This window comes from Lagenorhynchus albirostris, chromosome 7, assembly GCF_949774975.1.
Source record: "Lagenorhynchus albirostris chromosome 7, mLagAlb1.1, whole genome shotgun sequence".
Lineage (NCBI taxonomy): Eukaryota > Metazoa > Chordata > Mammalia > Artiodactyla > Delphinidae > Lagenorhynchus > Lagenorhynchus albirostris.
Window position 1 is genome coordinate 73856018 of NC_083101.1, and position 13316 is coordinate 73869333.

The 13316-nt window shown below is 41.6% G+C and overlaps 1 protein-coding gene across 1 annotated transcript; it reads right to left on the bottom strand.

The window, feature by feature from the left end:
• Positions 1-254: 254 nt before the first annotated feature.
• On the bottom strand, positions 255-1700 carry TUSC1 (tumor suppressor candidate 1). Its single transcript, XM_060153510.1, has one exon. The coding sequence runs from the start codon at positions 1563-1565 to the stop codon at positions 951-953; it is 615 nt and encodes a 204-aa protein (XP_060009493.1). The 5' UTR covers positions 1566-1700; the 3' UTR covers positions 255-950.
• Positions 1701-13316: the final 11616 nt, after the last annotated feature.

Below are 13316 nucleotides of genomic sequence, written 5' to 3' on the forward strand. Positions count from 1 at the left end.
AATATTAGGCAAAGTAGCTGTGTGCTATGCTGTCAAGTCTAAAATGTATAAAAATTATGAAATGTTTAGACTGTCTAATTTTTAGATTGTTTTAAAAGATCACTGTTTCATAAAGCGAAAAGAAAATGAGTTTACAAAAGCTAATCAAGTTCAGATATTAAAAATAGGTATAATATATACATACATGTATATTTCTTAAAGAAACGTGTAAACATTTCACACACTTCAAATAATAGTCGTGGGATAGCTTTAGGTTATTTTTAGTGCACCAAATTTATTTGCCGATCAAAGAATTACTATAGGCAGATAGTTTAAAAATTCCCAAGGCTGGGGGTGGGGGGCAGAATGGGGTAAACAAATCAGTATATATTAGATGTATAAGGACTAGAGCCAGGGCAGACATGAGTTTCTAAATTATATATATCACCTTTTTCATAAAAGGGTGGTACTTCATAGGCTATCCAAGTAACACCGACTTATAAAGACAAACCAAATACTTAGAATGTTGGCCACATAAGAGAGAGCGGCTAGAGGCTCTGGGAGACTTTAGAATGAACAAACTCAACCGATTCAAAATGTATTATTCATCTCTCAAAGAACCAAAACAGAGGGAAAAAATACCACAGGTCCTCACAACACTCAGAAAACTTCAGGCATTAGGACGTGTTGACTGGCACCCATTTCTTGCTGTTTTAAAACCCGCCCCTCCGCTGCCTGGCCTCCCTCCACGGAAACAAGCAGGGGCCAGAGAAGGCTGATCTGTACACGTGGACTCAGACGGCCCCACGCCCTTCTCAGCCTCTGCCGACCGAACGCGACTCGCCCCCGGAAGTGGCCGGCCAGGCAGGAGGCGGGAGCGCGCGGCTCAGGAGCGCGCTAGCTGGGGGCAACCGTGAACGGAGGAGGAGGGGCCTGCGCGAAGCCCCGCCTCCCCCGGCTGCGGCCTCGGGCTACAGCCAGGGTTCCGAGGGTTCGGGCTCGGGTTCCGGGGTTCGCTGGCCTGAGTCGGGTCTGCGTGGACAGGTCTCCTCCTTGTCCCCACGCGGGCGCGGCCCCCGCTGCTCGAGGTGCAACTGCAGCAGGGCCCGGCGGTACATGGCCTCCAGCTTCTCAAGCCGGGCTCTCAGGGCCCTGGGGCTGCCCTGCTCGTCCTCGGGGCCGCCGCCCCTAGCTCTCCTGTTCGTGCTGGCCTCTTCGGGGCTCGGGGTCGCCCTCGCCGCCTCCGCGTACGCCCCGTCACCACCCTCGCCGGGAAGCCGCAAGGCCTGACGGAAGAGACTGCGGTTCTCGCGCTTCAGCCGCCGGTTCTCGAGCCGCAGTCGGGCGTTCTCCTCACGCAGCCGCGCGTTCTGTCGGTCCCGCTCGTCCCGCGCGCGGATGGCCTCTAGGTGGCTTGCCGCCAAGTCGGCGAACCGCTCCTCCAGCTGCTGTCGGGCGCCGCCCGCGCGGCCTCGCCAGCCCCCGCTGCCGCCACCCCCACGAACGCGGCCCGGGCGGCCCTGCCCGCGGCTGTCCCCTCCGCCGCAGCTCCCGCGCCTAGTGGCGCCACCACGCATGCGCCACATCGTCCCAACCACGCCGCCAGCCCCTTGGGCCGAGGGGCCGCGCGCCCAGGCGCCAGCGAGTTCGGGGCCCGGCAGGGCAGTCGGGGCAACAGCGCAGGAGGAGAGAAGGTGGCGGGTGGCGGCTGCTGGCTTGGGGCCAGAGGAGGCCGGGAGTTTGCCCGGTTTGAGGCGTGTCTTGTCTCCTCGGGTGGAGCTGCCCCCTGGGCCTGCGATCTCCAGGCGGGCTCACACACAATGCCCCTGGGGAGCGCCCTGCGGCTCAGGCCTCCGGCAGCGCGGGGAAATGCGTGTATCCTCGGCCGGCCGGGCTCTGCCAGGGCTCTTCGGCGCGGGCCAGGGCACTGCAGGAACCAGCCGGCCTCGCCCTGTCTCCAGCGCAACCACCAGTTACCTTGCCTTTTACAGGGCAATCTCAAAGCAAATAATATTACAATGAGAAGTTCTGGGACAGCTTCATGGGGCACGTTGAAAAGCTATAACGGGTTTATTTAGAACCCAGCGGTTTAACCCACCTCTAAGCTTAAGGAAACGTTCAACAGAGTGGAGCTGAGCACCTGTCATGAGGCCCTCAAGTGGGAACGGGTAGCTCTCAAAAGAATATAGGCAATTCCCAGCTTGTGGACAGCCAGGGTTCCACTTGGCAAATTGTTTGCAAGTCTATAGAAACAAGGTTATACGTACTTGATGTGCTCAGGTCTGTTAACAAAACCTATGAAACTCAAAATGTGTCTCACACGTTCAAGAAACTTTACTCAGTAAATTCCAAAATTTCTGGGTGGATACAGCTCATTGAATGAATCACACTCTGTTTCTAAGGGACTCAACTTACACAATAATTGGATAATTGCAAAGTAAATTAAGGATAAGACACTGATGCCAGAATCTCATGGGAGAGAGAGCTGTTAGCCAGAACCTATATTTTCAACAAGGTCCCAGGTAATTCTTAGGCTAACTGAAGTCTTCAAACCACCGGAACAAGTAAAGGAACTAGAAGAGCATTTGAGAAACCTGGTTCACAGTTGGGGTTTTCCTTGAACAGTACAAACAAAGGTAAGTAACTAGGGGAAAAGACAGAATTATTCAACTTTTATCCTAAAACACCACAAACACAACTGTCATTATCATTTCATGAAATCAAAAAGGATATATAACTTCAGAATTTCAAGAAATATAAATTTAGTTTTATGAAAGAAAAGACCATATCATTCTTAATTTCCAATAAAAGTAGATGGTGAAAACTTTGTTACAGACATACACCAACTTTTCTATGTATTATTGAACAAAAAATAAGTTTTTTCCCATAGTGTGTATGGAGACTGCAAGAAAAAATGCTGGTGAAAGGTGATTAGTTCCCGATTTTAGATAAGAGCTTTAGGGAGCCCTGAGATAAGAAGATAGATATGCCACACAAGTTAGACTCTGCATAAGAAAGATTCAGTCACCCCTTGGGTGTTATGAATTGAGTACTAGTGTCTTTTATTTTTTGTTGGCTTCACTCTTCTTACCCTTACATTAGTAAATCTACTAGTATTCTCTTTTTACAACTTATCAGATTAAAGCTGCTTTGTTTCCTTTGTAGAATATCTCGTAAATTTTTGTACCTAACCACTGTAATGAACTATACTGAGTTTCCTAAAGAACACTGACACTGGTTATATGAGAAGGCCTCCATGTCCTACTCTCTACCCCTGATCCAACCCCAAAGTGCTCTCTTTTGCCTTGATAAATTAATGAAGTAATATAAAATATCATGAAAAGCAGGTAAAACTCATTAAGCAGAAGAAGATCCAGTAAAATTGTCAGTTTGTTTTATGCATTTTACAGTAACTAATCTGATTATATGTATATACTCCCAAAAGACAGAACCCACTAATTCTGCCCCTCTGCAGGCATGTGGCATATATAACTATTTTTATTTTACTAAAAGAAAGGAAGGAGGGGAGGAAAGAAAAGGGGAAAAAAAAAAAACCAGGGTGGGGAGAGAAAATTGATCCAGCAAAGATTATTAATCACAATCATGAAGGTTATCTGTGCAAAGCAATGAACATTCACCTTAGGGTTAATGGAGATTCCACCCATCTTCCCAAATAGGAGGTAGAGACAATGGATGTGATCTCTAAGTTGAAAGATGATTTGGAATAGAGTTACTAAAATGATCACTGCCCAAATTATTCCTTGTATTTAAATATATTTAAATTCACTTAGAATATTGTCAAGAATTGTATACTTGAACATTACAGCATTTCTAAATATAGGACAAAAGTTAGTAAAAATGGTTCTACCGACTATTATTTGTTAGTAGACTACATATGAAAATATTATTGCACAAATAATATAACATATATGAAAGTAAAATGAAGAAATCTTAGAGAAAAAAATTATGGAAATGATAAAATTTAAAAGCAATTATCCTTCAAAGAAGAGAATATAAAAAAACATAAGCTCTTAATTAGAAAATATACATAAAATAAACACTTGTGCTTTCTTTGAAAAATGGGAGCTTGTAAGCAGTAAAATTACTTGCTTACTGAAGAGAAAAAAGGCTCAAAGGACACAAATTGCTTTTTTCTGACACTGTAATTATTGTTCTTTAAGCTACCCCTACTCAAGAAAAAGAGATAAGAATTCTCCTATAATAAATGTGACAGTTTTATAAATAAAAACTCCAACGGACTATGTGCACTTTGTGTTTAGAAAACTCTAATGCCAAAGATTATTCCTTCACTAAGATTATAAAATTTGTAGTAAAAGAGCAGAAAAAGTGGAAGTAAGTAATTTAGAGTACTTGATTTCACTATTTCCCTGAAACAGCAACTTTTTAGTTTTTTGGGAACTAAAAAGGGGACTTTTTGTAAGTATTATTATCAATTATTTTCTCTCTCCACACCCTCACTGCCCATTCTCTAACTGTTCAACACTTGTATTTCATTTTACGTAAGAGAAAAAAGATGATTAGATGAGGTGACAGTCATTGTGCTGCTTCTTTTTTTTTTTTTTTTTTTTTGCGGTAGCGGGCCTCTCACTGTTGTGGCCTCTCCCGTTATGGAGCACGGGCTCCGGACACGCAGGCTCAGCGGCCATGGCACACAGGCCTAGTCGCTCCGCGGCATGTGGGATCTTCCCGGACCGGGGCACGAACCCGCGTCCCCTGCATCAGCAGGTGGACTCTCAACCACTGCGCCACCAGGGAAGCCCTGCGCTTCTTAATATAATGCCTTACACCAACATTTCTGTAAATACTGGAGTTAAGAAAAGCTGTGTCAGCAAACTGGAGTGGCACTGTTTTTTTCGCCTTACACTTCCACTTTAGTACTTCTCAAAACCAACTTTGAATGACAGCTGAGTTCACTGCCCCCTTTCTCCCATCCTCCAAACAAGTTTTCTTTATTTTTATTTTTTTCCCCATATACACTCTCTGGTATATATTTCTAAGTGCTGGCTTGAGAAAGAGGCCCTATTACATACATAGTTTCCTGTATCCCCAGTTGATTTCTAAGATTCTTTTATTGTCATACTTATTTGACTCTCATTTCTCCATTTTGAACCACATTTCTTATCAAATGAATCATATGTTAAGGTAATTTATGGCACACTCACATTGGGACAAGTCATCGAATATCAAATGCCTCTGTGTGGCCTCTCTCCTTAAAACATCCTATAATATATCATCAAATGAACTTGGTTAACAACTTTGACCAAGGTCGGTTGTATAATTATGTTGAACTCCTTAGTCTGGCAGGATGCCCTGGGTGTTTCTATGCTTACCTTCCATTATTCCTCTGCTGCTGTATTCATGCTGCTACTGAGAGTCTTTTGTCCTGGAGTTTGGGTGTAATGCATGGTCTGTGGACTGAACTGTACCCCTCCAAAATTCATATGTCAAAGCCCTAATTGCTAATGTGATGGTATTTGGAGATGGGGCTTTTGGGAAGTAATTAGGTTTAGAGGAGGTCATGAGGGTGAGACTCTCTTCTGATGGAATTAGTGCCCATAAAAGAAAGGACATCAGAAAGCTTCCTTCCCGTCTCTCTTTCCACCTTGTGAGTACACAGCCAAAAGATGGCCACCTGCAAGCCAGGAAGAGAGCCCTCACTGGGGAGTTGAGTCAACTGGCACCTTGTTCTTGGACTTTCCAGCCTCTGAACTATGGAACTATGAGAAATAAAGCCTTGTTGTTCATACAGTACGTTTCATTTTTTGTCTCACTTATCTGGATTGTAAAGAAAGTTTATACCCTACCATTTCATACATTTGTCTTAGATCCTCTGAACTCAAGGTGTTTTTCCCTCTTTTAGACATTGATAACGTACTGCAATACCTGTTCCAGTAAATTGATGCTGAGGTCCTTCTTGTACAAGTAGATCTGTACAAGATATGAGTTAATATTTCGTGTACAAGTTAATATTTCTTGTACAAGTAGATCTGTACAAGATATGAGTTCCTGGAGCAGCTTATATTGTGTGTGTGTGTGAGAGTGTGATACAAATATTTCTTGAATGACTAGGATATTGAAAAAATTAATTCCTCATTCTCTTATATAATCTTAAAGGATGATTTTATCAAGTAAAACTTTAACCATTTAATAGTCAATAAAGTTAACCTATATATCCAAGAGCTGAGCTAATTGAAACTCACCAAAAAAGGTTTTTAGAATGCTGACAATTTTCAGACTGAACTAGGAAGGAGGCTGGCATTGCCTTGTTAATGACAAGCCTTGTTAAAGACTTATCTTAATATATAGTGGGTCTTTATATGTAGATTTTTGAATATGTAATAAATAAGAGGTACAGGTTTTGGAGTAAGACATACATACCCAGATTTCATAAACACCACAACCCAACCCTCCCACTCCAGATGTATGACCTTGGGCAGCCTTCTGAAGCCACAGTTCCCTCATTTGTACAATGGAATAAAGTAGTATCTACCTCATGGGGTTCTTGGGAAGAGCTCTTAAAAATCTTAAAATAGAGTCAGCCAGCAAGGATTACACATTAACTCTTGATACTATTATTAATTTGTTGTTTTTATTTTATAAGACATTAATAGAATGAGTTCTTGTGAAGAGCCAGTGGTATTTAAACTCCCCATATGAGTTATTTGCTTAAGGAGCTGCCCCAAATATAATATGCAGCCCCTTTGCAGATACGATTTTTATTTTTTGATAGTTCTCATTAAATGTTTGGGTTTTAAAAATCCATATTTTGTAAGCTCCATATGCTGAAAAACTTAGTTAATCACATTCTGAGCTTGGGATTTGCTAACATTCTCTCTAAAGCCCTAGCTGAACACGGTTTTATTTTCTGGGAGCAGATTTATTAGGGTTATGAAGAGCATGTATTGATGCTTGGTAGCATGAATATCTCTTTATTGGAATAATTACTAGAGGGTTAGGAATTGAGAATATTGATTGCATTTATTTACTCTTTTGATATGGACAAAAATATTAAAAACCATCAAACACTAGCATTGCCCTTTGACAACATCATTTAATTCTAGCTACAGGGAAAATTGTGACATAAACAAAAGCAGCATGACTTATCTGTCTTAATTAGGATACTTTCTACAGTGGGGGAAAGACCCTCCTTCCTTTAAATATAAAAGCACTAGCCAGATTAACAAAAGAGGGCAAGAGCATTATAGGTTAAGCAGAAAGTAATGTAGCTAAGAGCAAAAGGTATCCACACGGAACACTTGGCCAAAAGAAGTCCAAAATGGAGACTTTTTAACGTGGGAAATGTCTTTGTTAGTTCTAAAGTAGTGTCCCCATGCTACATGTTTGTAGATTAGCATTATTCCTTAAAGGGTCTGGACCTGTGCTGTACACTAGCCACAGGTGGCTGTTTAAATTTCAGCTTAAATGAATTAAAATTAAATAAAATTTAAAAATTAGTTCTCACATTACGCTAGCTACATTTCAGGTTCTCAGTAGTCACATGTGGCTTAGTGGCTATCATGATGGATTGAACAGATATAGAGCATTTCCATTATCACAGAAAGGTCTATTGGACAGCACTGGGACAATCAGTATACCCCACTTCTTACTCTAATTATTGGTCTCAATCTTCAGAAAGCCATGGTGAAATGGATATTGGAAAAGAAAATGCAAGAGATCACTCTGCATATTTCCAGCATTTTCTCTATGTTTGATTTCATGCCAATGAAAGAGTTTTTTGTTTGTTTTGTTTATTTCATTTTATTTTAAGAAAAAAAGGCCATATATTTTAGGGTAAGGATGAAAATATAAGTGTTACTTAAGCAGACACCTTTGTATTATGAATTAGTCCAGTTTCTTACACCATAATAATTAGCAACCAATAAAGCAATTAAAAACTAAAGCCATTTAACTCGATTTTCACAGGAATTATTAAATTCCAAAGTTACAGTTTACCTAGACACAGAAGAGCAGTAAGAACGTTCATATCTTAATATCTTCCCGAACTTCAACGTATTCAAGAATAAAGACCTCAGACCCAGGCAGGTCAATTTACCCTGCAAAATTTTCCGTAAAAACAGTACGGCTGAAAAGTGGCTCTCCTAAAACAGAAGGTACTTTCAGAAGAGTTATATAAGCGAAACACACAGGCCAACTGAGTGATGCGGAAACCACCTCATGCAAGAGAAACGCAGCAAACACAAGTAACCCACATTCACGTCTCAGAACCTGTCAGGGTCTCAGAATAACAATCAAGGTTGATTGTAACATCCTACCTCTACAGTGACAGGATGGAAAGTTTTTAATGAAAAGTTATAAACAATTAAATGAATGACAGTCCTAACACACTTTCTGGAAAAGATTCTTTTTTTTTTTTTTTAACACTTCATTAACTATCTGGAGTATCTTTAAACAAGTATCTTCTCTTGACCTCTTTCTCTATTCTGTTAGGATAAAGTGAGTATTTTTAATTCTCTTTACTATTAGAAGTGCCTGTCATATGCAGTAGATGTGTGCATGGAATGTGTCACAAATTGGAGGGGAAGCAGAGAAACTTGTTCAAAGCCTCTTCCCTTCAAACCACTTATTCCAAATGCCAAGTCTTTCCCACGTACCCCAGCACACTGAGAACATCCTGCTCTCGCAGCCACCTGCCCTTCCTTCCATCAGGCAGACAGCGACAGCAACGCCACCTCCTCACAGAGGTGTCCCAGGCGGTGATGGGGGCCAAGCCCTTGTCTCCCACCCATCGGGGTGAGGTGGGAGGTGGAGGTCAGGTAGGTGGCAGCAAAAACACAACTGCTGGCATTGCACAGGTATTTTCTCGGCTTCAAGTACACAGCACTAGAAGGATAGGGAATTAGGGTCGGCCTGCTTTCCAGAGCAGGTGTAGATTCATTCATTCACTTAAACATTCCTGAGACACCTCCTATGTGGTTGGCAGTGCTAGTTCAGAACTGGAGGCTGAGGCTCACGAAGGCCAGAAGCGCAGCACGAAGCGACTGCGGAAAAGCATTATTATTTGTTTTATCTTCTCTTCATGGTCTCACCTCAAATCAGGAACGCGTCCTGGAGACCAGCGGGCTCACCACGGCTGGGGAAGGGGCATCCTGGGAGCTCCAGTTCCGGCAGGAATCTGGCCGCAGGAGTGCGGGGGCCGGGGCCGGAGCGGGCTGGAGGCGAGGGACCGCGGATGCAGGCGAGGTGCGGAGCGCCCATGGTCCCGACCCGGCTCCTGCCCCGGCCCTGGCTCCACCACAGCACGCCCGGTCTTGGTGTTTTGTATTTTTAAATCAACCCTGAACAGATAGGGCCCTCTTATTCTTAAGCATACGTATCTAAAATAGTGATTCTGGCTCAATCTGAGTTCTCCAGCTACGTACGCATCACTGAAGGTAGTAACAGGAGTCTGGGAATGATTTCTAATTAGAACTAAGTTACCTACCAGCTATCTTCAGAAGGGTGCAAAAAACCAAGTAATTTATTTTTTCTTTTACCACTGCCCCTCAAACCCACTCTGTCACTCTTCCTTCCCTTCCCTTATATAATATCTCGAAAAGAACCATTAATTTACAACTACTTCTGAATATTAATGAACAGTCCTCATTTTCAGATATTAAAAGTCCACTGCAATATAATTCAAAACTTAAAACGCTCATCCAATTCCCTGTTTCTCATCTCCTCACAGCACTGTCACTACCCATTCCCCCCCAGATTGGAATTAACCAGCCTTAATGGAAAAGGAGGGTGAAATTGATGTGTATTCTCTTCCATGCTTTACCTCCTCACCCACCCTCCTGAAGTCATCTTCAGCTAACCCTTAACCTTTAAGATTTATCCAGGCAACAGTGTCCCACAAACACCAAGCGTCTCACTACGCTCCACCTGTCGAAGCATACACTAAGAATATCAGTTTCTGCAGTTAGAGTATTCTGCTTCAGGCTGAATGTCAGTTTCCATTCTGTGGACTACTCACAGGATCTAGCTGTGGCTCTTCGGAGGAACTTTTACTTAGAACATGTAGGGAGCGGGAACCTCAGGAAAACACTCTCTGTTAGACTCTTCCAAGATGTTCATATCCCCAGTCTTCTCTCTGATCATGCTGCCCTCTTATATACAGGACAGTGAATCAGTTTCCCAGTTCAAATCCCTTGATGAAGGTTCTCGATATGGTTTAGCCTCTCAGACAGGTATGCACCTATAATCAATGTCTAGTTTTGGCACGTCAGCTGAGATGAGGACAAGTTCTACCATATTTCAAAGAGATATTTGTTCTAGTGAAGGCTGTACATTCATTCAATCAAGTAGTATTTAATAAATTCAACTATGAACCAGTATTTTAAAAACTTAAAATATATAAAGTGCCTAGCACATTGTAGGAACTTGAACATGTATTGCCATAACAGTTGTAAACTCTAAACTTACAAGCCCTCAGATTATGCTGGATTCCTATATCCTTTCTTCTTCTCTATGTTTCCATTAAATATTTCATCCAATCCAATAACCTTATTTTTTTTTCTGTGCTAGTGCTCTCCAAATTTATCTCTCAACCCCAAAATTCTACTCTGAGTTCCAGCTTCTGAGTTCCAGCTTCATACATTGATTCCCACCTGATGCGTTTTCTTGACTATCTCACAGGTGTGTCCAACAATATTTTCAAAATGGAACTCTTAAACTGCCCTGCTCTCCTAACCTGTTTTGCTCCCAGACTTCTCCATCTCAGCAATTAGTCCCACCATCCATCCTGTGGTTTAAGCCAGCTGTCTTCTTTGATTCCTTCTTCTTCCCTATCATTCCCACCCCTGGTACTAGATCCATCTCCAGTTGTTCATTTCTTCCTCTAAAGAATCTTGTTTTTTCTCAGCATCTCCTCTGACCACAGACTAGTCCAAAGCACTACCCTCTATCATCTGGCCTATGCTGCAACTGCTTTGCTGGTCTCAATATTTACCCTATCAAATCCCTTCTGCACAGAGCCACCAGTGTGACTTTTTGTTTTTGTTTTTGTTTTGCGGTACGCGGGCCTCTCACTGCTGTGGCCTCTCCCGTTGCGGAGCACAGGCTCCAGACGCGCAGGCTCAGCGGCCATGGCTTACGGGCCCAGCCGCTCCGCGGCATGTGGGATCTTCCCGGACCGGGGCACGAACCCGTGTCCCCTGCATCGGCAGGCGGACTCTCAACCACTGCGCCACCAGGGAAGCCCACCAGTGTGACTTTTTGCAAGCATGAATATGAGCATGCTGTTTCTCTGCATAAAACCCTACAGTGGCGTCCCATTATGCTTCCAATAAAATCTAAAACTCTTATCATAGCCTACAAATTTCTGATAATCCCTGGCTCCTGCGTACTTCTTAAGACTCATCTATTTTTATTACCTACTTTTCTGCTACACTCTAGTCATGCTGGCCTCTTTAATTCTTGGAGCTTGTCAAATTGTTTCCCGCTTTAGAGATTTTGAACATTCATTTCTATCTAATTGGAATGTATTCTTTCTCTGCTCTGTGTGACTTGTCATGATTAAAAAAAATCATTTAGATCTCAAGTTAAATATTCTTTCCATCAAGGTTTTCCTAGATGACAACCATCTTTGCTGTCTATCCCTTTGCTCTATTCACTTACTTCAGAATGTTGACAATTAGCCTTGACTATATTTTATTAAATTTTCCACTAATCTGTAAGTTCCATTTTAATACTACATTTTGTTTATCTATTCTGCCAGTCTGTAAGATACAAAGAAATAGAGCCATATCAGATTTGTTTATCATTTTATACTATCTAGGATAATATAGGTGCTCAATAAATATTTGTTGAATAAAAAATGAATCCAGAGGTGACCAACAGTTCTTTTTCAGCTGTTAACTTATATAAATTCTTGATTATTAAAAATGAAGTTACTACTGAATTTATTTTTACCAAGGCTAATTTTTCAAATATTAGGAAAATAAGAGGACTTTGGCGTTCAAATAGTGATAAACAGTGGCTTAGTTTGATCATATCTGCAGGAAGTATCCAGATTTAGAGAGAGATTCACCAAGAAGAAACAACAATCCACCTAATCAGTAGAATTTAGGCTACAATGAAACAAGACTTGGGAGAAAATACTATAGTGTTGACTAAGCACTTTAAAACCTTTTTGAGTTTAGGGAACTGATTCTACATGATGTTTTTCTAGTCCCAAAGCAACTTCAATCTTAAGCAAAAAAACAAACAAAAAAACAGACAGGAGAAAGAAAGAAAGAATAAGAGAATTAAAAAAAAATTGTCTACATTTCTAATCATATCCTGTATCATTAGATTCTCCCCATGATGAAACCTGAGACAGCAGTAAGTTAAAGGGGAAGTTTGACCAACAGGCAATTGATGAGGAAGCAGCTAGAAAATATTAAAACAACAACAACAGAAAAACAAAAAACACCGAGGCCTTAGCAATAGGCAAAAATGTGGCCAGTGTAGTAGGTGGAGTTAATTACCTCAGCATCCCTGAGGACACTGAGCAGATACCAACACCCAGTCACCACTTTTTAGTTAAATGGAAACTACATCAGAGAGCTCACGAGTAATTATTTACAGACTGAGAGAAAAGTATTTGCATGAGATTGTGGAGAAGCAAAGAATAAGAAGTGGGAGAAGACTGTGCACCTCAAAAGAGAATAATGGAGTGAAAAGAGGATATCTGAAAAGCATGCATCTGAAATAGTGGCCACACAGAGTAGAAAGGAAATTAGAGGCTGGTCCTGCGTAATATTAGGTTTTAATTTTTCTTGAGTGTATTTTGGCTAGAACATAGATTCTAATTTCCTAGGATATAGCCCAGAAGTTCATATAGTTGAAGTTCAATATGCCATTTTAAAGTAGATGGATAGATAGCTGAATGATGAAATGGATAAGCAATGTGTTGGCAATAATATGGCAATAAGAGATGGCAAGTAAGTGACATAAGGGCTAGTACTCCCTCCCCCTTCAGTACCTATGCAGATATCACTAATCCCACTTTCTTCCTTGCTAAGGTTGAATTTGGATTCAATCTTTAAAACCTTCTCAACACAGTGCTCCCCTACTAAAGTGTGGAAGATCTAATTTCAACTTCTTCCACAAGCTATTGAGAAAGCAAAGAGTAGAGGCTAGTTCTTACCTTTCAAGGACAACACTGTTTGGATACCCCTAAACTGTTTGAGTGTTATTACTCAGTATTTTAGCTGTAGCTAAGTGAAAGAGGTAACAATACCTCTTTGCTTGTGCTGTTAATTCTAGCTAACTTTGGACAAATCACTGAATATATTCCCTCAGATCCATAATCTCATGAACTATCTCATGACCCA